Source organism: Eschscholzia californica, unplaced genomic scaffold (assembly GCF_041429995.1).
Source record: "Eschscholzia californica isolate CP2 unplaced genomic scaffold, dmEscCali1.0.p SCAF_3, whole genome shotgun sequence".
NCBI classification, from domain to species: Eukaryota; Viridiplantae; Streptophyta; class Magnoliopsida; order Ranunculales; family Papaveraceae; genus Eschscholzia; species Eschscholzia californica.
The window spans coordinates 36,679,212-36,705,687 of record NW_028238420.1 but is presented as its reverse complement, the minus strand read 5'-3'; the positions used below and the strand labels follow the sequence as shown (position 1 = coordinate 36,705,687).

At 39.3% G+C, this 26,476-nt stretch overlaps 1 protein-coding gene across 4 annotated transcripts; it reads left to right on the top strand.

Annotated features, from left to right (window-relative positions):
* The first annotated feature begins 236 nt into the window (after positions 1 to 236).
* Positions 237 to 25,788, top strand: LOC147549931 (uncharacterized). 4 transcript variants are annotated; one of them, XM_086672634.1, is made up of 3 exons: positions 237 to 656; positions 799 to 4,712; positions 25,766 to 25,788. In XM_086672634.1, the coding sequence occupies exon 2, from the start codon at positions 2,106 to 2,108 to the stop codon at positions 3,666 to 3,668; it is 1,563 nt and encodes a 520-aa protein (XP_086528760.1). In that variant the 5' UTR covers positions 237 to 656; positions 799 to 2,105; the 3' UTR covers positions 3,669 to 4,712; positions 25,766 to 25,788. The 4 variants fall into 4 exon arrangements, with proteins under 4 accessions (XP_086528760.1, XP_086528762.1, XP_086528761.1 ...); XM_086672636.1 differs by lacking the exon at positions 25,766 to 25,788 and adding an exon at positions 5,693 to 6,993 and having other exon boundaries at positions 240 to 656; positions 799 to 4,004; XM_086672635.1 differs by lacking the exon at positions 25,766 to 25,788 and adding an exon at positions 5,693 to 6,993 and having other exon boundaries at positions 240 to 4,004.
* The last annotated feature ends 688 nt before the right edge of the window (positions 25,789 to 26,476 follow it).

The following is a 26,476-nucleotide window of genomic DNA, read 5'->3' as shown; positions in this document are numbered from 1 at the left end:
GGTTCGGTCTTAAAACAAAGATTCTATGAAGGCACCCCCCTTGATTTCCAAGTGTAGATTAAAGCCTAAGTCTAAAACCCAAGAGCCTAGATATGAAGGAATAAAACCCAAGCCCAAATAAGATGAAAGAAGGAAGAGATTTTGGAGGCACCCAATGGACTCAAGTTTGAGTCAAAGTCAAGGTTGACTAAGTCTAGGGTTTGAGTCAAATACACTATTCATCTTCTTCCTCATTCATCATCTTCTAGCTTGGACAACAAAGAGGCAAGAGAGAAAAGGAGGCTAGGGTTGGGTGTTCTTGGTGGAAGTTCTTGAGTTTGAAAGAGAGGGAAAGAAAGAGAGGAAGGAGGAGTAGCCGGCCTTAGCTTGGCCGGCCAAGCTAGGCCGGAACAAGCAGCTCGGGCTAAGGTAGCAGCAGCCGGCAAGGGGACGTGCACATCCGGCAAGGCAGCTGCTGTTCGCGTCCTTCAACACACGGGAGAAGAGCAGCAGCTACACGGGACTTCAAGGACCCGGCCAGCTGCAACTCCGGCAGCAGCTTAGCCTCTCTAGGCACGGGTTCTTGCTCGGGAAGCACGGGACGCGACTTGGGACTCAAGCACCAGCTCGGGACGGCCAAGGGACGGGTGATCTTAGCTCGGGACAGCACACTTGTGGTCGGAATTTCTCTTATCTTGCCCGGATCTTTCATGACATTTCCGGCCACTTCCTTAGCCGGAAATCTTAGGGCTTTTGTTCATCATCTTGTTGTGTGGCTACCCCTTGTGTTTGATTTGGTTTTTGGTTGAATTTGCTTAGAGAGAGAAAGCTTGGTGAAGCTTTAATGGTGGTTTGAGAGAAATGGAGAAGATGATGGTGGTCGCTATGGGGAACCCAGAAAATTGCTAAGGGGAGATCAGCTGCAACTAAAAACTCATCTTTTCCGACAATCTTAGCCTCGAACCACATCGAAAAAGGGGGATTCTCTCACCATTTCCTTTCCATTTCTTATTCAATCACCATGTTTAGCTAACTTTAGTTGTCGATTATATGAGATGAAATGTGATGAATTCGTGATTGTGTTTAATATGATTTGATGTTTTGATTATAAATTGATGTTCATTTATTTCGATTATCGTTTTGATCGTATTTTCATGTTTCTTGTCAAGCACTTCACATAGTTAATAGACGAAACGAAGTATTCGATATCGATCGTAGTCTAAGTCATAATTTCATGTGTCTTGTCATGCACTTCACATAGTTAGGAGACTAGACAACACTTTCGTTGACTCGGGATTAACCGAATTAGGCGTTTGTTTGACTAAGTATGATCTCCGGATATACGTAGTGCTTATAGACATCACCTTAGGAGTCGAACATCGATTATACTTTGAAACATTAGATCGGACTACACATAGTCGTAGATTTATCATTATGGATTCCCGGACTTCGACACCTCTCTCGCTTATTTGTTGCCCGAATCGAGTCTTACCGTCTCCCGACTCTTGTTCCTCCGACACTTCTCTCGAATCTCTCTCGCCCGTTTACTTTTATTATTTAGTCTAGTTTCATTTGTTTTCTTGTTTTGTTACCCTTTCAATCCAAAACCCCCCCTTTATCCTTGTTTCTCTTCTTTTTAGTCTAAGTTAGCCTTTAATATCTAGACAGAGGGATAAGACCCTTCGATATCCACACTACCTTCCTATCCTTGGATCGATCCCGGCTTTGCCGGATTACTACTTGATACCTCCGCTTGGGTGTGCAACCTTTTCGAGTGCATCAAGTTTTTGGCGCCGGGGTTAGGTTTTAGTGGTTTGGATAACGTTAGTTGTTTTGTTCATTAGTTTAGTGTTATTTGCTTCTTAGACGTCTTTATTTTATTTTGTACTTTCTTAATTTCATTTTCTTTTAGGTACCATTACAAGAAAATAGCCAAAAGTGACATAAAGGCGAAGGAAAAGGAAGGAATCAAGAAGCTAAGGAGGAAAAACGGACGAAACGAAAGGAGCATTTGCTAGTATCGCATTCTAACTCTTCCTTTTTTACTTGTGCGTGATTGTTTAGTTCTATTAGTGTTAGTCTCCATTCTGTCATTGTGTGTTAGCATCTTTGAAGATTGTGAAATCATGGCAAATTTGTCGTTTGATGATGATGATGATGACATTATTCTAACTATTTCTCACACTAGTGAACCACCTAGAAGTCTCCAAGACAATAGACATGCATATAGGCACGGTCCGACTAGTGATAGGAATAGGCGAGTTGAGCCTGACCGACCTAGGATGACCATGGGCGAATATCGACAAATGTATGGAGTCGGTCAGACTAGTAATGAATATGGTCTTAGGGATTATGAGCATGAGGGTAACCAACCCCGTAGGAGTCTTCGAGACTATCAACAAGCATTTGGGATGACCACACCTTCATATATGAATTTTCCATTTGATGATGACCGTAGTTCTATTACCATTGATCGACCACGTCGAAGTCTTCGTGATTTTCGACGAGCATATATGAACGGTTCATTTAGTGATGGAAATTCCCGACTCGATGATTCCACTCAAAGAGTCGAGTCTATGTATTTACATGAAGGTAGGGAAGAAAGGATCATGGAGACCATTAACCCGGTTTATGCCATTTGTGCGAGCTTAAATCATTTGACCGAGTATTGTCCCATGATCCGTGTTCCGGGAGAGTCTTCATCTAGTTATACTCACGTGCCTCATTACGAGGAGACTTCTGAAGATAGTCTTCAAGCATTTTTTGAGTACCAGACTAGATTTAATCGAGATGTAACTGAGATCACGGAATTGATGCTCAAAATTGTTGATAGAATTGAGTCAGAGCTTATCGTCGACGAGGAAGGGGTTTTCCCACCCCAAACTCAAGAGGAGACTAGGAATGATGGTGAGGGTAATACACCTAACCCTAGTCTTAATTTAAATGTCGAAGATGCTCCTGGTAGACCCTTTGAGCATGAATTGATCGATGACCCTTATTGCTCGCTACCTGGACCATTATCGTCTCACCATGATAGGATTACACTAGACTTCGATGTTCAAAATGATGGCTATATAAGCAAGTTTGGGAATGACACTATTCTGAACTTCCCGAGTTTTGACACTTGTAAGGAGTCAGTCTTAGATGCCATGTTAGGAAGGCCTGATATTATAACTGACTGCGAGGCTCTAGATGCCTTTGAGGATATTGATGACGTAATAGTTAGAGACATGTTGGATAATTTGTCAGACCATTTACCTAAGGAAATCATGGACCTTAACTTGGTCCCCGAGCCTACTGCATTACCCTTAGAGCCTAGTCTGACCTTCCACATAATCTCAGACTCGATCATTGATCCCTTTTGGGACATTTCAGACGTCTTCCCGAAGACGTCTATAGACATAGTGGATGTTTTATCCACTAAGCTTGCATATGATTTTTTACCTTCGACTGACCTCGTGACCCTACACATATACGTTGATCCTTTTGATGACTTCTTAGTTGTCGCTCCTTGTATTTATGCCTACTTAGTGGATTGTGCACCCACTAAGTTTGGGGATGGCTTCTTTTCGTTTGTCGTCTCACGTGCACTTCTTTACTTTGATATTATTGTGAGACGATTAGCACCTGTATATATCTTTCTTTGGGTTGATCCCCAAATCTTTCGTCTCTTGCTATATGATCGTTAGGCAAATTGAGATGGGCCTTGATGTTTGTGGGTAACATCTCTGGAAACCCTCCGCGAGACATAACTCGTGCTCTTGTGTGAAAACAAGAGAATCAAAGGCTAATTACATAGCTCAATGCAATCGTGTATACCCGCGTTAGTGGTAGACTTTATATGGTCATGTTTCTATGTGCTTCATTCTTATGATATTTGTTGATATTTTAGGAGCATTTCTTATATGTTTTACTTCTAAGGCGTGGTTTGTTCCAAGTTTGGGGATGGCGCGAGCTCGACATCAACTTGGAACCTCTTTATACATGAGCCTTGGTAGTATCATCCTTTATCTCCTTCGGTTATGGTAATATCTCTCCACTCTTCTCTTTAAATTGATGTGCCTCTTTATCTTTTGGTGAGTGTATGCTTAGAACATTGAGGACAATGTTAGTTTTAAGTTTGGGGATGCGGGATATGACCATAACCAATGCATGACCATGGGTTTCAAAGACAAAAGGGTTCAAATTAGCCAAAATTTGAAAAATTTTGAACATTTTGAGTAGATTTGCATGTGATTATAGTGATAGTTTTAAGAATGTTGATGCATATGTATCGAGTTGATGGGTTTTGTGATTGCTAATGGTCTTTGTATGAAAGTCGAGTCTTTGAGTGTTTGTGTTATACTATGGGAGTAACATCTTAGTGAAAAAGAAACATCTCTAAGAGACCTAGAGTAGTCATTAGTGGGGACTTAACCCATGTGAGAGCTCAAAGCCTAAATTGTCCTTCGAGTGTACTCTTCCGCGCTAACTCCGAGTAGAATGAAGAGCTACTCAACCTCGTACCTATTAAAAGAGCTCATTTGATCTCGTGTGCTCAACTTCCTTAGCCACTAGGAGTGACATTAGGATAGCGAATTAACCTTGTCCTTGTAGTCTATGAAACCCGATGAGAATGCCAACTAGAGGGAGGCGGATACTCCATTACCATCATCATCTTATATCCCGAGAATGAAGACATGAGAAGAAAAGAACGAAGAATGTCAAAAGCAAGTATGAAAGGAAAAAAAAAAGTTGATTGTACGAATATAGTATTGTGCGAGTTATGTTTGTTTTATGTGATGTTGTGTTGTGAAAAAAAAAAGTGAAAAAGTGAAAAAAAGAAAGAAAGAAAGACAAAAAGAAAAAAAAATGAATGATGAATAAAGTTGTTTATGTTATGTTTTGAGCATGTTAGCTCTTTTGTGTGAGTGATGTGATTGTATATATGTGTGTTTGTGTGTATGTTCATGAATAAGTATTCGAAGCAAGAAACGAATGTGGAAATGCTTAAGAGGTTTTATCATGAAGAGTTCGACATTCTCGGGAATCCACCACCATCATCCATTTCTAGTATCCGTTAACCTTTAGAAGGCATTCTTAGAGGGTAGAATGGGTGAGAAGGGCGAGTGAGCTTCCCCACTCTATTTAGTGTCTACTTCCTTTTCGAAGATCATTCGTTCCAAAATGTTGTCCTCACCCCTTTTTATGTGTTGAGTCCATGTTAGTGATCACACTCACACATACGAGCGAACCATTCTTGAGTGATTTCATATTTGGAGTGTATGTCTGTGAGGCCGAAGTCGAGGCGAAATGTACTAACTTAGGAATCAAGGTTTTGTGACTTCGGAACATAGATGTTGCTCGTTATGGTATGACACGCTTAAACCCTTTACTATATGAACCATGTTTATCTATGATTTGGATTTTGGACCCTTGTGTATTTGAAACCACGATGTTTGTGGGTGTCATCTATGGAAACCCTCACGAGACGACACTCGTCCTCTAGGGGTAACCTAGAGGTTTAAAGGCTTGTTGCACACGCTAAATGCAACCGGGATGCCTCCGAAAGTGAGTTAGGCTTTTATTTTGTTTTATTTGCTCGAGGACTAGCAATGTTTAAGTTTGGGGATCTTGATGTGACATGAAAATGTCACATTTGGAGAGCCTAACTTAGACTAATTATTCCTTTTCGAGTGTTATCAATAACATTTTATGTGTTTTTCTTGTTTAGGTACCATATTTGGAATAAAGAACTTAATTCGGAATAAAGGGAGCGAATTATCACTATCATTTCATGTACCCAAAACGAGAGAAAAAGACTTCAAACAAATCAAATGAGAAGACGAGTCAAAGACGAGTCCAACGGTGAAAACGGAAGTCCATTCCGAGTTCGGACGGGGAAGTTGTGAAAGAAAGAAGTCGAGGTTCGGTCTTAAAACAAAGATTCTATGAAGGCACCCCCCTTGATTTCCAAGTGTAGATTAAAGCCTAAGTCTAAAACCCAAGAGCCTAGATATGAAGGAATAAAACCCAAGCCCAAAGAAGATGAAAGAAGGAAGAGATTTTGGAGGCACCCAATGGACTCAAGTTTGAGTCAAAGTCAAGGTTGACTAAGTCTAGGGTTTGAGTCAAATACACTATTCATCTTCTTCCTCATTCATCATCTTCTAGCTTGGACAACAAAGAGGCAAGAGAGAAAAGGAGGCTAGGGTTGGGTGTTCTTGGTGGAAGTTCTTGAGTTTGAAAGAGAGGGAAAGAAAGAGAGAAAGGAGGAGTAGCCGGCCTTAGCTTGGCCGGCCAAGCTAGGCCGGAACAAGCAGCTCGGGCTAAGGTAGCAGCAGCCGGCAAGGGGACGTGCACATCCGGCAAGGCAGCTGCTGTTCGCGTCCTTCAACACACGGGAGAAGAGCAGCAGCTACACGGGACTTCAAGGACCCGGCCAGCTGCAACTCCGGCAGCAGCTTAGCCTCTCTAGGCACAGGTTCTTGCTCGGGAAGCACGGGACGTGACTTGGGACTCAAGCACCAGCTCGAGACGGCCAAGGGACGGGTGATCTTAGCTCGGGACAGCACACTTGTGGTCGGAATTTCTCTTATCTTGGCCGGATCTTTCTTGACATTTCCGGCCACTTCCTTAGCCGGAAATCTTAGGGCTTTTGTTCATCATCTTGTTGTGTGGCTACCCCTTGTGTTTGATTTGGTTTTTGGTTGAATTTGCTTAGAGAGAGAAAGCTTGGTGAAGCTTTAATGGTGGTTTGTGAGAAATGGAGAAGATGATGGTGGTCGCTATGGGGAACCCAGAAAATTGCTAAGGGGAGATCAGCTGCAACTAAAAACTCATATTTTCCGACAATCTTAGCCTCGAACCACATCGAAAAAGGGGGATTCTCTCACCATTTCCTTTCCATTTCTTATTCAATCACCATGTTTAGCTAACTTTAGTTGTCGATTATATGAGATGAAATGTGATGAATTCGTGATTGTGTTTAATATGATTTGATGTTTTGATTATAAATTGATGTTCATTTATTTCGATTATCGTTTTGATCGTATTTTCATGTGTCTTGTCAAGCACTTCACATAGTTAATAGACGAAACGAAATATTCGATATCGATCGTAGTCTAAGTCATAATTTCATGTGTCTTGTCATGCACTTCACATAGTTAGGCGACTAGACAACACTTTCGTTGACTCGGGATTAACCGAATTAGGCGTTTGTTTGACTAAGTATGATCTCCGGATATACGTAGTGCTTATAGACATCACCTTAGGAGTCGAACATCGATTATACTTTGAAACATTAGATCGGACTACACATAGTCGTAGATTTATCATTATGGATTCCCGGACTTCGACACCTCTCTCGCTTATTTGTTGCGCGAATCGAGTCTTACCGTCTCCCGACTCTTGTTCCTCCGACACTTCTCTCGAATCTCTCTCGCCCGTTTACTTTTATTATTTAGTCTAGTTTCATTTGATTTCTTGTTTTGTTACCCTTTCAATCCAAAACCCCCCATTTATCCTTGTTTCTCTTCTTTTTAGTCTAAGTTAGCCTTTAATATCTAGACAGAGGGATAAGACCCTTCGATATCCACACTACCTTCCTATCCTTGGATCGATCCCGGCTTTGCCGGATTACTACTTGATACCTCCGCTTGGGTGTGCAACCTTTTCGGGTGCATCTCCGGCCCACCTAAAGCCTTTCTGGGCCTCCCTTTCGGGCCCAGACATATTTATATCTCTTCGAACTTCTCCGAACTAATGTGGAGTTACCAATAATGGATCCAATCCACTTATTTGCCATTCTTTTTCTAGTCAATTCTCTCTGTTCAAATCATTACTCTTATGTGTAACCCTTGTAGGATCCGGTCTATGTTAGCCGCGGATTACCGAAGTTATCCGTCGATCGTAGTTGGTTTCTAGCTAAGCATTACGACCCCTAATTAAACCAGACTAATGATCTTCCGAGTAAGGTCATTAAGATCCTATTCGCCAAATTATACGCATTGCAACCTTGGTCGAAGGACACTCCTTCGGAAGGATACCATTGTAGGGTTTTACACCCTTCTACTAGTGTTTATAGCGGAATTAAGACATCTAATGTCTACACTAGTATTCCCAGGATCACATGCATAAACCTATGATAATCATTAATTAAAACTAGAAAGATAAATACCTTATTCGCTAGTTTTCCCTCGAACCTTTCCAATTGCTTATAAGAAGACCAAGAGCTTCAAGTGTAGCTCCTCTACTTGGGACACGAGCAATCAATTTGATCTCCCACCTTGTTGTATAGCTAGCACACCAATGGTGGTTGGAAGAAGAACTCCTTTCTTCTTGACTAGATAGATAGTTAATGGGAATTAGCTCACTTTCTCCTCTCTACTTGATGTGGTAGAGTAAGAAAGCTTAGAGAGAAATTCCACACCTTATTCTCTTCCCTAAGAGTGTTTATATAGAACCCTAATGAGAATCCACCTCCTTTTAGGTTTCCTAAAACACCCTTTAGAATAAGATTTAGGGAAATAGTCGAAAATAGCAACTATTGGTATTTTCTCAATTCCCTAAGGATATGACGTCAAAACCCAGCCAAAATTGGCAGATTTAATGTTCATAACATAAGGAAACGTCCCTCCAAAAATCAGCCCAATCCGAGCCCTAAAAGTGCCCGAATCGGCCTAGGCCCAAAAACCCTGTTTTTGGCCTTTTTGTACTATCTTTGCCTAATTCCTTTTTAGGCCTATGAGATATGTTTATGGGACACTCCCATGATTATATCTCACTCCCACTAGTCATATCCTAGATCAATTTGTCACTCTTATGTGTAACCCGTTGTAGGATCCGATCGAAGTTAGCCGCAAATTACTTCGTAATTCGACGATCGTAGTTGGTCTCTAGCTACAACTCTACGATCCCTAAATCAATCGGACTTGATGATCTTCCACATCAATTGTCCTATCCGACAAATTGTTCGCATTGTCACCTTGGTCGAAGGTCATCTCCTTCAACTCCTTCAACCATTCCTTCTAACTGAGGCAATATATCCTTCACTTTTGTCATCTTAAAACTACGTAAAAGAATTGCAAAGTCTTAAAACTCGTTATCATTTTGGAAAAATTCAGTTTTCCCACATTAATCAATATAACACGTCCCTGATTGATAACGTGATTCCAAGATCCCATTTCTTCGGAGTTAAGCGGACTATGTCCCTGCCCTTAACCTCGTCGTCCTAGGTGAGTGAACCCCTCACTGATCATACTCTTATAATTCTTGGTTGATGGATTGCATTAATGAATGCCTGATCCATCATTTTGCCTCGAGTATCCAAAACTCTATTGTTGATCTCGTCGAGTAAAACCATTTAGACGAGTAGACCTCTGCCATAGGTCTACGCGCATTGTCCCGAGATAAAAGATGACACCCTGCTTTGGCAGAACCTACCGTTCCATGATCGAGGGCTCAACGGGTGTCTTAGTCTGGGTAGGCATTTGACACAAAATTACTTATAGGGACTTTTACGTTTTGTCTAATATACGTTATAGTGAACTATTTAGCCTAACTAACCATCCATGATAGAAAACGTCAATAAATAAGTAAATACGCGCGAGAAATAAATCAAACACATATAGATCCTAGTATGGCCCATAGTCCAAAATAACTAATCTTCTTAGTATTCTTCTTGTTTTTGCCTTAGTTCGTCTGGATCACCATTTTGAACCTCCATTGAGTTCTCCCACTCGAATCAGGATCCCATTCTTGAGCTTCTCCAATGGAATCATAGACCCTATACTCTAATTACAAGACTCGATCGATTCGCAAATCGTATAAACCTTATAATTAAAATTATTAAATCTTGCAACGATCCGTTCTTACAACAAAAACGAAAGAAAATAACTTTCTACGGCCATTCTAGTTTCCGCATTCACATCATACGCATTCATATAATATACAAGGCTATCAATTATACATACATGTTTATCCGGGAGATACTTTTGTCGACATCTATATACGGACCTTAAGTATACATTCGAAGAATTTGACCAATGGTGCGTTTCGGTTTTGTCTTTAGTGATTTCCAAAATCAATTTTAAGAAAAACTGTACTTGGGCCTTGAGATGGCCCGGGTGAATTTCGGAAAAACTCGGTTTTACTTTTAATGATTTCCAAAATAAATTTTAATAAAAAAAACTGTTCTTGGGCCTTCGGGTGGCCCGGAACAATTTCGGTAAAATTTGGGTGAAATCGGGAGAAAAATCGGACTTTCGACGAAAAACTCCCTCGGGTCAAGACCCGAAAATTCTCGGTTTATGGCCCACGACCTAGCTTGGAATGGCCCGGGACAAACCTCGGTCAAGGCCCAAGACCCTAGAGGTCAAAGCCCATGAGGTGTTTCGGTCAAAGGCCCAAGAGGTGTCTCGGCATGGCCCAAGCACAGTTCGGCCCTAGGCCAACAGCTTTGGCCGTGCTAGACACGTTATGCCAGATGCGTCTCAGCCCTAGGCTAGGACGTGCCCTGATAGGGCACATACGCGTCTGCCCTAGGGCACGTCCTAGGCCCTCTCGGCCTTGAAGACCGAGAGGCCTAGGAACCCTCCAGACGCGTATGGTTCCTGTGTCATGTCCCTTTTTGTCAAGCCTTGTTGGTATTGCCAAGGGACATCTCTTTTACTTTTATGCATTGTAATAAGTGTAGCATATGCCTTGCGCTAGTCCGGCATATGTCTTGAGCGTGCATAGTACAGTGACTTGTATATAGGTAGCTTCCCTTGGCACGGGGACGTAGACGTCTTTATTTCCAACAAAGGAGTATGCTTGGTTGAAAGCATTGATGTTTCCTTGTGAGAAAAGGTGAAACATATATTTTGCACTATGTAGGGGAGTGGATGGTAAACTATGAGTGGAAGACCCCTACCTTCCAAATAGTAGGCAACCGAAGAGCCATAAGCTTCCCTAGCCTTTAGGAAGCTTCTTTAATCATATGTTTGTCTTTCATTGTAAGCTCTCATTATCCATCAATATAATCTTGTTGCCTTCTTTTGTAGCTATCGTTGGTTGTTTGGAATATTACTTTGTTGGCTAACTTGTACCGAGAGCGCGCAGAAGTGCCGCACGACGCCTATCGAGATAAAAAGGCCGTGACAATTGGTATGAGACCATAGGATGGCAGCCCCAAGAACTACGAAAGAACGGTTGGAAGCTTTAGAGGAACGGGTCGCGCGCTTGGAAGAAGTGATCGTAGGCGTCCCGTTGCTCGTGGAGAGGCTAGACGGATTGGAAGGTCGCCACAATGGTGTGGACATGATGGTGGAAGCTATGGGAGAATCCTTGAAGGATTTACAAGTGCAAATTAGCGACCTTCGAGAAGAGAAAGGTAGCATAATCGACGAGTTGCGAGCACAGGTAAATGTGTTGATGAGGATTGTAGGTACCCAAGACCGAGCTGGAGCAGTAGGGGCGCATCCTCCTCGAGTGCGAGTACCCGATCCAAGATCCTATGGAGGATCCAGAGATGGCAAGGAGTTGAAGAACTTCTTGTTTGACATGGAGCAATACTTCCGTGTCGTGCGACCCGAAGATGAAGACACCGAAGTCTCGATGGCCACGATGTACTTGACGGGGGATGCTAAACTATGGTGGCCCACACGGTACGAAGAGATACAAGCCGGACGTGCCGTCATAGACTCTAGGGAGGATTTGAAAAGAGAGCTCAAGGTTCAATTCCTTCTAGAGAATGTGGAGTAAATGGCAAGAAATAAGCTACGGAAACTCCATCACACAGGTACCCTTCGGGAATATGTGAAGGAGTTCTCAGCGCTCATGCTCGATATAAAAGATATGTCAGAGAAGGATAAGCTCTTCTGTTTTCTTGAAGGCCTAAAGCCATGGGCTCAAACAGAGCTCCAGAGGCAGAGGGTGCAAGACTTGGCCACAGCGCAGGCCGCCGCTGAGAGACTCACAGATTTCGCAACGAATGACCAAGAGAAATAAAGCCTACGATCACTGGAGGAAAGTCCAATCCAGGAAGGGGAAAAGGCCATGGTGGTGATCGAAAACCTTATCCCAACCGGGATGGCACAGGGTCGAAGACGGACGCTACATCAGGAGCTAAAGCAGCTTTGAAGTGCTTCCTTTGTAGCGACCCCCATAGCATACGTGATTGTCCATCCCGAGCCGCACTCAATGCATTGAAGGTGTCTTTTGGCGGCAAAGAGGACAAGGAGAGTATGCATGATCCACAAGAAGATGTGAATAGTGACGATGATGATTCAAAGATGGGTGCGCTCCAGGTACTCAATGCTCTTGCGGGCCAACCAAGTGACAAACCAAAGGCCTCAAGGGTGCTGATGTACGTTGAATGTAATCAATGGAAAGAATACCAAGGTGATCGATGGTAGACACGGGAGCTAGCAACAACTTTGTAGATGTCGAAGAGGCAAAGCGATTGGGTCTAAAGCTCCATAAGGATCCAAGCCGCATGAAGGTCGTTAATTCGGCGCAAAAACCAGTGAACGGGGTAGCTCAACATGTGCCCCTCGAGATTGGCAAGTGGTCTGGTAAGACTAACTTTACTTGTCTACCTTTGGATGATTTTCAGGTCATCATTGGACTAGACTTCATGATGGAGCACAAGATGGTGCCGATGCCGAACTTAGGGAGCATATGTTTCCTTGGAGAAAAGTCGTGCATGGTGCCAGTAGTTGCCGAGAAGAGTCGAGGCGACAAGATGATTTCCGCGATGCAACTAGAGAAGGGGCTAAAGAAGGGAGAGTTGACATACTTGGCAGCCTTGAAGATGGAGACTATAGGAGTGGACGCAGAACCTGTACCTGCCAAGATCCAGACCATCCTGAAGGAGTTCAGGGATGTTATGCCAGCAAAGGTTCTAAAGTCTCTACCCCCACGACGTGCTGTTGATCATCAGATAGAGATTGTTCCAGGAGCTAAGCCACCTGCAAAAGCTCCCTACAGGATGGCTCTATCCGAGTTGGCCGAATTGAGAAAGTAACTCGATGAGCTATTGGAGGCGGGATTCATCCATCCTTCCAAAGCTCCTTATGGTGCTCCAGTGTTGTTCCAGAAGAAGCACGATGGTAGCTTGCGGGTGTGTGTGGATTTTTGGGCTTTGAACAAGGTGACTGTGAAGAACAAATACCCGATTCCACTTATAGCGGACGTGTTTGACCAGCTCGGTTAGGCAAAGTACTTTTCGAAGTTAGACTTGCGCTCTGGGTATTATCAAGTCTGCGTTGCAGAAGGTGACGAGCCGAAGACCACGTGCGTGACGCGGTATGGGGCGTTCGAGTACTTGGTGATGCCTTTTGGCTTAACTAACGCAACTGCCACATTTTGTACGTTGATGAATCAGATCTTCCATGAGTTTCTCGAAAAGTTCGTAGTGGTGTACCTTGATAATATTGTTGTGTATAGCCACAGTTTGGAAGATCATGCAAAGCACTTGAGAGAAGTGTTTAGGGTCCTGAATGAGAACCAGCTATATGTGAAAGAGGAGAAGTGCTCGTTTGCACAAAAAAACATTGGTTTTCTGGGCCACATTATTGGTGATGGGCATATCCGGATGGAGATGAAGAAGGTGAAAGCCATCCAAGAGTGGAAGGTGTCAACTTTAGTGTCGGAGCTCAGATCGTTTCTCGGACTTGCGAATTACTATCGCAAGTTCATCAGGAGATACTCAGCCAGAGCGACAACTTTGACAGATTTGCTGAAGAAGGATAGGCCCTGGGTTTGGTCGAAGGAATGTCAAGAAGCATACGAGGACATGAAGCAGCAGGCTGCCAACGATCCCGTATTGGCATTGCCCGACATTTCCAAGCCTTTTGAAGTTCATACCGATGCATCTGATTTTGCACTTGGTGGGGTACTAGTGCAAGATGGTCACCCAATTGCATACGAGAGCCGCAAGCTTTCTGAAACGGAGCAGCGTTATATAGCTCAAGAAAAAGAGTTATTAGCTATTGTTCATTGCTTAAGGGTCTGGAGGCATTATTTGTTGGGGTCGAAGTTTCTGGTGAAGACCGACAATGTTGCTGCCTCACACTTCATGACTCAGAAAAAGCTCACTTCCAAGCAGGCTCGTTGGCAGGAGTCATTGGTCGAGTTTGATTTTGATATGGAGTACCAACCAGGAAGGATGAACAATGTTGCTGATGCACTAAGCAGGAAGGCGGAGTTGGCCGCCTTGGTTACTACGGGATAGAGGAGCAGGTCCCACTTGAAGACCACCATCATCGACAAGATTCGTGAGCGGCTGCAGAGTGATAAAGAAGCCAAGATCTTGGTCGATATGGTGAAGGAAGGGTGTTCCACAAGGTTCAGAATCAAAGATGATTTGTTCCACAAGGTTCAGAATCAAAGATGATTTGTCATCAATCGTGATATGTTTCTTATGAGGTGTAGTGCACACATTCTAAATCTTGTTGTACATGATGGTTTGAAGGTTATGAGTCCTTTATTGGAAAGAATTTGTGCTAGTGTCACTTTCATCAAAGCTTCACAAAGTCGAAAACAAAAGTTTGATAGTGCATTGATTCACACAAGGTTGGCTGGTAAGGGAGTGTCAAGTGATTTCCTAACTAGATGGAACTTGACTTTTCTGAAGCTTGAGATTGCCCTAGAAGGACGCTTAACATTTGTACGTGTGCAAGAATTAGCTCCTGAATACACATGTTTGCCTACACCACTAGGATGGGAGCAAGGGAAGGTGATATGTGAATGTTTGAGAATTTTTAATGATATTACACTTTTGTTTTCAGGGGTTAAGTATCTTACTGTTAACTTGTATTTCGAGGGTATTTTAGAAGTGAATATGAGCATCATGGATTGGTTAAACAGTGCTCATGACTTTGTTTGTCATATGGCCAGCAAGATGAAAGAAAAGCTTGTTATTGGAACACATGTAGCTTGATGATGAGTATTGGGACTATTATTGATCCTCGATGTAAATTTAGATTTGTGGAGTTTGTGTTCAGTGCGTGATGTGACACGAAAATGTCACATTTGGAGAGCCTAACTTAGACTAATTAGTCAGTTTCGAGTGTTATCAATAATATTTTATGTGTTTTTCTTGTTAGGTATCATTTTTGGAGTTAAACATGTAATTTGGAATAAAGAGAGTGAATTATCACTATCATTTCATGTGCTGAAAACGAGAGAAAAAGATTTTAAGCAAATCAAATGACAAGTGGAGTCAATGACGAGTCCGACGGTAAAAACGGAAGTTGAATCGGAGTTCGGACAGAGAAATTATGGAAGATGCAAGCCAAAGTCACCTCTTGAAATTAGATTTGTAGAAACCAAGTATGAAGGCACCTTTTGATTTCTAAATCAAAACCAAGTTCAAGCCCAAAGCCCACAAAAGAAAAGAAGAAGAACAAGACAAGGAAAAGTCTTGGAGGCACCCTCTTTATGCTTCAAAGTCAAGTTTGAGTCAAAGTCAAGATTGACTCTAGGGTTTTAGTATTTTAGGCTACTATTCATCATCTTCTTCATTCAACAACCAAGAGGAGAGAGAAAAGAAGAGGCTAGGGTTTTTGGGTGTTCTTGAGCTCTAAGCTTCTAGGGTTTGAGTGGAAGAGAGGAAAAGAGAGAAGAAGGAGGTAGGAGTAGCCGGCCTTAGCTTGGCCGACCAAGCAAGGCCGGCACCACACGAGCTCGGGACGGCAGCCTAACAGCAGCTCGGGGTAGCTTCAAGAGCAACTCCAACAAGCTTCAAGTTGTTGCTCTTGCTCGGGACGGACAGAGAAGGTGGCAGCAGCTCGGGATGGCCATAACAGCAGCAGCTTGGGACGCAGGGAATCTGCTGCTCGGGATTTACTCGGTCGGAACTTCAAGGACACGAGCTTGAGAACTGCTGCGCGGGATGCCCGGGAAGCTTGCTCAGGTCGCGGCTGCAGCTCGGAACGGCCTAGGCACGCGCGCACTTGCTCGGGAAGGACATAATTTTGGCCGGATTTTTCTATGTTTTCCGACCACTTTCTTGGCCGGAAACCTTAGGGCTTTTGTTTCCCTTGTCCTTGGCTAACTTCTCATGTGGTTTGATTTGAGTTTGGACAAGAAATTTCTAGAGGGAGAAAGCTAGGGTTAGCTTTAATGGAGGTTGTGTTCTAAATGGAGAAGATGACAGTGGTCGCTATGGGGAACCCATAATTTGCTAAGGGGAGATCGGCTGCACCTTAAAGACTCATATTTTTCGACGATCTTATCCTCGAACCACATCGAAAAACGGGAATTCTCTCATCATTTTCTTTCCATTTCTTATTCATTCACCATGTTTAGCTAACTTTAGTGTGTCGATTATATAAGATGAAATGCGATGAATTCGTGATTATGTTTAATATTATTTGATGTTTTGATTACAAATTGATGTTCATTTATTTCGATTATCGTTTCGATCGTATTTTCATGTGTCTTGTCAAGCACTTCGCATAGTTAATAAACGAAACGAAGTATTCGATATCGATCGTAGTCTAAGTCATGATTTCACGTGTCTTGTCATGCACTTCACATAGTTAGGCGACTAGACGACACTTTCGATGACTCGGGATTTACCGATTTAGGCGTTTGTTTGACTAAGTATGATCACCGGATATACGTAGTACTTAGAAACATCTACTTTAGGAGTCGAATATCGATTGTACCTCGACACATTAGATCGGACTACACATAGTCGTAGGTTTATCATTATGGATTCCCGGACTTCGACACCTCTCTCACTTATTTGTTTCCCGACTCTTGTTTCCTCCCGACTCTTGTTCCTCCGACTCTTCTCTCGAATCTCTCTCGCTCGTTTTACTTATATTGTTTAGTTAGTTTTGTTTGCTTGCTTTCTTCTTTTGTTTCTCATTCAATATCATAACCCCTCATTTATCCTTGTTTCTCTCCTTTTTAGTCTAAGTTAGCTTTTAATATCTAGACCGAGGGATAAGACCCTTCGATATCCAAACTACCTTCCTATCCTTGGATCGATCCCGGCTTTGCCGGATTACTACTTGATACCTCCGCTTGGGTGTGCAACCTTTTCGGGTGCATCAGTGCGTTTTATGGTAATGAGCATACTGTCCACACTACTCGGATTCATATGGCACTGAAGGAACTTTACTCATTTTATGCAACGAAAGCTAGTTCATCTATCACTTTTAATCATTCGATCAGCTTACAAGTTCGGCTAGTAGTGGTATTAGTATTGGAAAGAAATCACGCTTGGAATGCAAGTTTGATGACCTGCAAGATAAGAATCAAGTGTTATTCGAGAACACAGAATTGGAGAAATACTTGGATGAACCCTTATTTCGAAAAAGTGTTGATCCGAGGAGTTTTGACATCTTATCTTGGTGGAAATTGAAGACATCTACTTATCCGATACTTTCAACTATGGCTCGTGATATTCTAGAAGTTCATGTATCAACCGTGGCACCAGAATCAACATTTAGCTGTAGTAGAAGAGTAGTCAGTGAGTATAGATCATGTCTGACCCCTGATATTATATAATCATTAACTTGAGTTAGAGATTGGTTGCCAAAACTACTTGGTTAGTGATTTTATTAATGTTATATATTAGTTTTTTACTTAGTTGGTTATTTTTTAATAAAGTTTCTAAATTCAGATGAGATATCTGTGGTGGAAGGAGCAAAAATATCTGATGTTGTCTCTTATAGCTAGAGTGCTTGGTGGTAAGTATTATTTAACATCTTGGACAAAACTTGTTGTCTTTGGAGTGTGATTCTTGTTTATAGGAAAATGTGTTTCCATCGAAATTTGTCATTATAAGGTCTAGTTAGAGACTTTCCATAGTAATTTTGAAATCATATTGTCATTGTGACTTTGTTTTGCAAGTTAAGTTGTTTGGAGATGGAAGATTGGAGGAATATGATCGTAGACCCATGAACTAATGGACTATTTTTTGCTTTATGGATTTGAACTTTGAAAACTTATGCTTTACTTTTAACGTTAAACTTATGTTTTAGCTTTCGAGACTTATGTTTTAGATGGTGTTATGGCTTAATCTTTAACCAATATTTTGATATGTTTGTTGGTTTTATGAATTTTGAGAATGGTGCTAGGTTTTTGTGGTGCTAGGTATCAAATGTTAATTGTTAACTCTGGAATTTAAAACAGAGGTAAAATACTCAGAATTTCAGATCGGATAATCTCCGATATCCGATTAGCATATCGAATTCGGATATCGTTTCTGACTATCCGTCGGATATCGAACCCTTATTGGATAGTCCGAATACTTATAGATTTCGGATTCGGATAATAGTATATCCGCTCCGAGTTTGCTCCGTTTACACCCCTACATGTGAGTGTTAGATAACTGAAGAGTAGAATTTTGTGAGAGAACTAGATTGATCATTAGTGGAGACTTAACCCATGTGAGATTTTGAGCCTTTCTATTTTTGTTTTAAGTGATCTATTATGTGCTAATTCCTAGTAGAATGCAAAGCTACTCAACATTGCAATGCTAAAAAAGCTCATTTGATATCTAGAGTTCAAAATTTACAACCACTAGGGATGTCTTGAGGAATGCAAACCTTTCTCTTGTAGTCTGAGAAACTTGGAAGCAGTGTCAATTAGAGAAAAATAGAAATCCATCCATCAATTAAAATCCTGAAAATAAGGCATAAAGCAAAATAAATAGAATTTTACCGAAGGAAGGAGTAGTGTCAACAAACTACTTTGTGTATTTCAAGTATTATCACCAGAGTTGTATAAAAAAACCGAAAAAGAAAAGAAAATCGGAAGAAAAGAAAAAGAATGAACAAAAGTGTTTGTTTCGTTTAACTATTTATCCTTTGAAGATTTGAAGACATCGAGTTCTCAGGACTTCTAGTTTACTTCACCACTAGAGCCTATTGACCTTTAGGAAATACCGTTAGATAGCAGATCGGGTGAGAAGATTTGGTAAGCTTCCCCATCCCGTATTAGTGGTTGTTTCTTTCCTATGAGATCAGTCGTTCACAAAAATTCTAGTCCGTCTTTTGTAGAGTGTTCAGTTTTCTGCATGCCCATACTCACACATCGAGTGAACTATTTTTTGAGTGGCTTGAATTTTTGAGTGTATGACGGTGAGGCAACAGTCGAGGCAAAATGTAATGAGACAGTAATCAAGGTCTTGTCTTTTCGAAACCGAAATTATGCTCATATTGGCTAGTCACGTGCACTTCGAGTCTGGATTACCAGTGAAGAGGTTTTTAGCGTTTGTATGGTCTGGTTAACTTAGATATCATTTCTGTAACTTTCAAAAATTTCCAGTGGACAAATATTTTTCAGTCCATGTTTGATTTGGTCCATTCTAGGTTTTGAAATATTGAATTTTGTGTGCATATTCACTGCAAACCCTCACGAGACACAACTCGTCCTTTAGGGTAACCTAGAGGTTTAAGGGCTTGTTACACGTGCTAAGTGCAATCGTGATCCTACGAAAGTGGTGAATTAGGTATAGTTTCATTTTTCTATTTTGCTCGACGACTACCAAAATTTAAGTTTGGGATGTTTGATGAGACATGAAAATGTCCCATCTAAATCTTTTTAACTTTAGCTAGTTAGTCCATTTCGAGAACTTATTTTGATGAATTGCTTGTTTCTCTTACTCAAGTGTTTTCTGAGGAATTAAGCACACAAAATAGATAAAAATGGGAGAAAGGCACACAAGAGAAATTTTGGCCATTTGGAGATAAGGATGGTCTGGTATTTTGACAAATGTTTATACTCAAATGAGAACTAAAGTCGCAGAGGAATCCAACAGCGAAAATAGAAGTGAAACCGGAGGCAAATGTTTATACTCAGATGAGAACTAGAGTAGTTGACTAATCCAATAGCGAAAACGGAAGTCAAATCGGAGTTTCGATGAACAAAATAGACCAAGTCAAAGTTTTGGTCAAAATCAGTTCAACTTAGGGCTTTTCAATGACACATAGGGTGAAATCTGACGTAGTGGGAGAATTTGTGGGTACATCGGTGGGAGAATTCTCTTTAAAGTTTCTTTCTTTCTCTCTCTTATTTCTACCTTCAGGAATATACAATAGAGATAGAAAAGAATGTGATGAAAATAGAAATGGCAAGAGACCATACCGAATGAAAGATTGATGGAGATTCAACGAGAAAGAGTTGGAGATTAAGCAAGATTTAAGGAGATGATTTCGACCAAATATATTCTAGAGAGAGAAAGTTCTCGGCAGAGATGGAAAGGGCTCTCGCTTGCTGAATCTTAGATTGTTAGAAATAGAAAGAGAGAGTATTCTCTGGATTGAGTTTGATATATTTCAAAAGAGAGGGGGCGGATTATATTCTACATTAGAGAGAGAATTGGTGGCAACCCCTTTATTTCTTTCTATTTGTATCAGCTGTATCTTTTGGAAAGAACGAAGATTATCGAAAATGCTAGGTTCACAAAAGAATTTCACAATTTTTTACAAAAATGATGTGTGGCAAAATTCTTTTCAAAGTTTGACTGAATCTGGACCGTTCTCTTTATGAGATGTTCATATTTTAACAGTTAGGATTCAGTCAAGCTTCTAAAAGGGACTTGACATATCATTTCGGCAAAAAAAATTTCAATTTTTTTTTGTGAACTTAGCATTTCCGGAAGACTATTTAGAAAGGAGAGAGAGAAACCAGATTTCCTATAGAAACAAAGAAGGAAAGAATGAAGAAGAGATTCAATTGCTATTTTCTAGAGAAAGGGACATAGATGAGAGGATATTCATAGAGATTGATGGAGAAGGAGGAGCCAGTCATAGGAGAATAAAACAGAGCTTCATCACCTGATCAAATGATCTTCTCTTTGGGGAAATCAACTAGGATTAATTTTTCTGGTTCTTCTTCACTGGGCATTGAAGATGATTTTAGAGAGAGAAGAAGAGCTAGATTTGAACAGAGATCACAGGGAGAGAGAGAACATATTACTTTAGTGACAAAAGAAGTATTCTTCTATTTCTTTTCTGATAATTAAAGAGAGTACTGTAAGAGAGGGAGAAAGAGGAAGCAATTCTATTTTCTTTTCAGTTTCTTCTTTTATAGAGAAAGAGAATTGTAAAGAGAGCGAGGAAGAACCAGAGGAGAGCATATTGTAGAGGGTGTTTCTTTGAATTTTCTTGTGTCTTTGTGAGAGGGACTTGGTCAAAATTCAGTATATTCCGTCACCTCCATCATCATCAACATTGAGGATAACTAGTAGCATCTTGATTTGGCGATCTTCTTCACCTTTGCCTTTTGATTATATAATGAGAATACTTTTTATAATTGTAATGATGTTTTTGATGGTCATGAGTATCTAGTTTTCTTATCTAGGATTTTTGATAAAACTCACTTTTGAGCTTTTAGAGACATATAGTTATTTGACTAACTCTTTTGATTGTGCTTCCACGGTTAAGTTGTTTTAATTTGTTAAATCGGTTATCTTTTCATTGTCTATGTTTTTAGATTTGAAGCATCATGCTTAGGTTAAATTCTTTGATGGTGTATACTTATTAATTGATAGATAATAGTTTAGAAATATATTTTTTAGAGCAAAACAATTACACTTTTATGGTTTATCGGTTCTAAACCAAAACATCTCCCGGAATTAAGATAAGTCATTATCTGAAGTTCTGAGTTATAAAAAAGAAAAGTACTTTGATAATTATTTTTGCTAAAAAGTGATTTTTTAGTGGATTCTAAAATCCTAGCTTTCTCCCCCCCATTGAGTTCACTTTCCCATTATTATTTGTCTTCGTGTGAGTATTTGATTATTTTATCTCATACACAAATTTGAAAAAAATCTTACTAATTCTAGGTTAAGAACGAGTGTGACTAGTCTCAGTGAATCGACTCTGGTCTTACCCGGTCTTATTACTTGACGCCTGCAAGGCCGAGATGGTTTCTATCCTTTTTGTGGTGCTAATGATTGGCACCATGCGCATTATATTTTGTGAAACTAAATTTCTTTGTTAATTATTGTTAAAGGTAGGGATGTCAACGGGGCGGGTTTGGGACGGTTCATCCCGTTCCCAAATCCGTCCCGTTAGCAAACGAATTTTACCATTACCGTCCCAATAATTAATCGGGGCGGATATTCAATTACCATACCCGCCCCAATTAAAAATTGCTAAACCATTACCGCCCTGCCCCGCCCCATTTAATATAACATGAGTCGGGTCGGGTAGGGTCGGGTTCAAACAAAATATATTGTGTTTTGTTTCACAAAAGTTATTTTAGTTTGAAGTAACATAACAATCGTTAACAAAATTTTATAAGACTTTAAGTTTATCAATCATAAACAGTACAACTACTTAAATAGTATAAAACATAACATAGTTAAATTGATAATATAAGATTAAAGTTTTAGAAACATAACCTTAAATAAAACATATATTTAATATATATCGTACTAATCGGTTCGGGGCGGAGTTTACTATCTAATACCAAACCCGCCCCGAACCCGATTATTTGTTTTAACTTCATACCAAATCCGAACCGTTTAATAAACGGGTCAGTAAAATCCGTTCCATTAGGGGCGGGTTTGGAAAAAAACCGCCGATTCGGACTAAATTGCCACCCCTAGTTAAAGGTGCCCCGTAGAAGAAAATTTCTGGTTTTGCCTAATCCGATCTTGCCACTGATCTTTAGGGAGTCAGTTTAGTGGATTGTTCCTCTTTAGGGTGCCAAAAATGGAACTAACCCTTATAATGTGTAAATTAATGAGAGATTTTTGTAGGTAATGCCTTCATCGTTAAAGTATTTTACAAGATTGAAATGGTCAATTTCTTATGACCAAGTTTGGTTAAAGGCAACGCTACATTTGAGGGTTATTTTCACCCACACTGCAGAAAGTCACTGACGGACAATCTCTAGCCGACGACCTTTATCAACAAAAATAGAACTTATCGTTCTTATTCTTCATCTCTCTTCTTATTCTTCTTATCTTCTTCTTTCGTTGGGATACCAGACCTTAAATGTCTGGTTGGTCTGGAAAACCAGACGTTTACAGTGATGTCAGAATTGCACGAATTCAACTTACTGATGTAAATCGACAAACTCAACAATATTGCTAGCTTCACAAATGAATTTTCAATTTTGTATGGTCGGATTCTTATCCCTTGAGCTTAATCGAAATATGTTCAGTTTGAAACAAATTTGGTGGGTTGTAGCTTTTGAATTTTGAAGGAATTATCGTTGATGTCGGAATTGCATGAAATTTGACTTGTTGATGTAAGTTGACACTTTAATCAAGATAATTAGTTTTGCAAACAACTTTTAATATTAATGGTTGAAGTCTTATCCTTTGAGCTTAGATGAAAAATTGTTAGTTTTGAAGAAAATTCTTGTGTTCAACAAAATGACCGACCACCATGGGCGATGTGTTTTCCCTCTTGAGATTGCATATATAAGGAGACCAGTTCGTCATCTCGTTCCTTATGTTGCTAGAGAGTTTTCTTTGGCGGTTGAGCTAATTAGAGTAATGGATTTAAGCAAGGTTAAAGTCACCCGCAAGGTTAAAGTCACCGGCAAGGTTAGATAACGAAGTTAATCGGTTAAAAGTAAAATGATAACTTTCAATTTTAGAAGTCTTAAAATAGTAGTCACGAAAGAATAGAAGATGCTTTTAAGGTATGGTTTCATTAGTCTCAATTTTGGATTTTAATATCTTTATTAAAAAACATAAAAATATATAAATTCAAAACATATACATATCATTTAATATTTATTTAAAAAATATATCAATGATATAGACAATCATATCAAAGTCTTACACTTTTACCTAACTTTCAAATTGAATTTGTTTATAAAGTTGAAAATAATTAAACAAAAGAGTAGTCGTTAACCGTATGTAAAATGTATAAAAAATAAAACTTTCAAATGGTGAACAAATTTGAATGTATATATATTAAAACCCAACAAAGATATACTAAAAGAATTATTTAAGTTAAAACTATTTATTTTAGTAAAGACATTAAAAATAAGTATTTTAATCAAAATAGTAAAATAATTGTTTTTTGATACCTTAATTAAAATAATTATTTTTAATGTCTCTATTAAATTAGTTATTTTTTGCACTATAGGTTTAAAAGTGAAATTAGACGTAATCCCCTTCTAATTACAACTCTATAAAGATAATATTTGGTTTCAGATTTTCATTAAGGTTGTGATACATTTCTTATCGTGATATAATACAGCTGTGGATATACAAAAATATTCGTTCTAAGTATTAATAAAATAACTTATCGGGAGTTAGAGATGTAGTTTTGTAAATAATTATGTCAGGTATTGAAAGATTAGCCGTTTGAACAAAAAAAAATATAAAACGACTAAACCAATTATTGGAAAAGTCATGTATGGTTGAAACATTATCAGATGGTAGATATATAGTAGTGTAAAGGACTTATGTAGAATAAAATGGATCAACAAGTTTTATTGAAAGAGTAATGGCTCAAAGAGTAATGGCTGAAACATTATCGAAACGTTGATATGTAGTATTTTTTTGTTAGAGGGTAGATATGTAGTTAGGTAAGTAACTTATGTCTTATTCAAAAAGTAATGTTGGCACATTAAAAGCTAACCATTTTATTTTTGATTTAGTAAGATGTATTAATCAATTAGATAGATTCCAATTTATGGTTTTTGATTCTTTTCTCTCTTATTGTATATAAAACTTAAATAAATTAAATTTCTAAACTAATAAATTTTTTTTTAATGTAAATATATTTTTTTTTAAAATAAGACATTCTAAAAAATTATTTTGAATAAAGACAACAAAACTATTTATTTTAATAAAGACCTTACAAAGATTAATTTAATCGATATAATAAAAATAATTATTTTAATTAAAACATTTAATCAATTTAAGAAAGATATCTCTATTAGTTCAGTTAAGAGGTACGCCATTTAGTCAACTAGTACCAATCTCAGTTCAATCCAATCAATGGGAGTGTGAGCGGGAGGCAGAGCCGACCCAAGTAAATGGGAGGCCCAAAGCGGCTAATAAAATCTGGGCCCTGCTAAAGAATTTTTTTTATTAGTTAATATCGTAAGTTAAATTTATACAATTTCTTTTGCAATAATCTTAGTTACAAATATGTCTTCACCCTGTCTTTTGAACTTGGGGTGATCCTTCTGTGACAACACAAACACTATTTCCTTGATGATCGTCTCAAGTTTAGAACAAACAAAAAGAAGTTCAGACCATTGCTAGAATCGACATTCATAGAAGATAATGTTGTATGTTTCTTTTTTCTAGTTTCATATCTAAAATGCAATTGTATAACTAAATTGACTCAAAAAGTCTGAATTAAGAGCTCTTTGTGTACGGTAACCTGACTCAAACTTTAATAATAGATACTGAAGACTACCACATAGCACTTTAACAACAAAAGACAATCACCCACAAAGACGGACATCATTATCTTCCATGGAATGAATGGTCTAGCCCCTTGAGGGCATTGGTGTTTATCATTAATGGTCTCCCTACTTCCCTTGCACTCACTGCAAGGATGTTGCGTCTGTTGGATCATAAAGGGACCAAAAGTAGGACAATAATACTTCAACCAGTCCAAACTCATAATTAGAACCTTAAAGACGGAAAGATACCGTGAAGAAAATGGTCCAAAATAACACCATTGGCAAAAAAAAAAAATCAATGTTTCCAAAGACTCACCTACTACCATTGGAGTGATGACATTTTCGGAGAGAGAATGCCATTTGAGTGATGACATTTTGAATTAGTACCGTGCAAATTCCTTCAACTTTGATACATGGTTTTGACGTCTGCTAGATAAATTTTATTTATTTGAATTAGTACCGTGCAAATTAGTTCAACAAAAAAAAGTACTCTGCAAATAACTTCAACTTTTACTTTTAACAAAAAAAAAAAAAAAACTTCAACTTTGATACATGTTTAACAACACAATTCAGTCATTAACACGATTCTGACATTTCCAAAAACCAGTAAAAGTATTGCTAAAACGGTTCCTATGAATGTGGAAAATGGCAACCGCCGTCACCACCATACTTGAAAACTAATGTGGATGCTTCTCTTACATCTATTGATACTAACATTGGAACTAGTCTTATTGTTCATAATGATCTATCCCAGTTCATAGAGGCTAAAGTAATTTCGACCAGGGTTCGGAATAGCGAAGAAAGTGAGGCAATTGCAATTCTCCAGGGGCTCATCTGGGCAGCTGAAACCAATCACACTAATCATAGAGAGTGACAATATCAACCTCATCAAGCACTTGAAAAATCCGAGACATAAAATTCAATGGCAATCGATGACTCATATTCGTAGAATCAAAGACATAAGGAATAAGCTTGAAAGCGTAAAATTCAATTATATCAAGAAAAACCTCAATAGCCAAGCCGATAAATTAGCTAAATGCGCTCGAAGGAAGAATAGATCTAAGACTTGAAAAAATGTTCCTTACTTTTTAGGCAATATGTATTGTAATGGTACTCTTATGCTTAATGATATTATAGTTCAACAAAAAATAAAAAAACTATTCTTTGTCACATAAATGTAAAT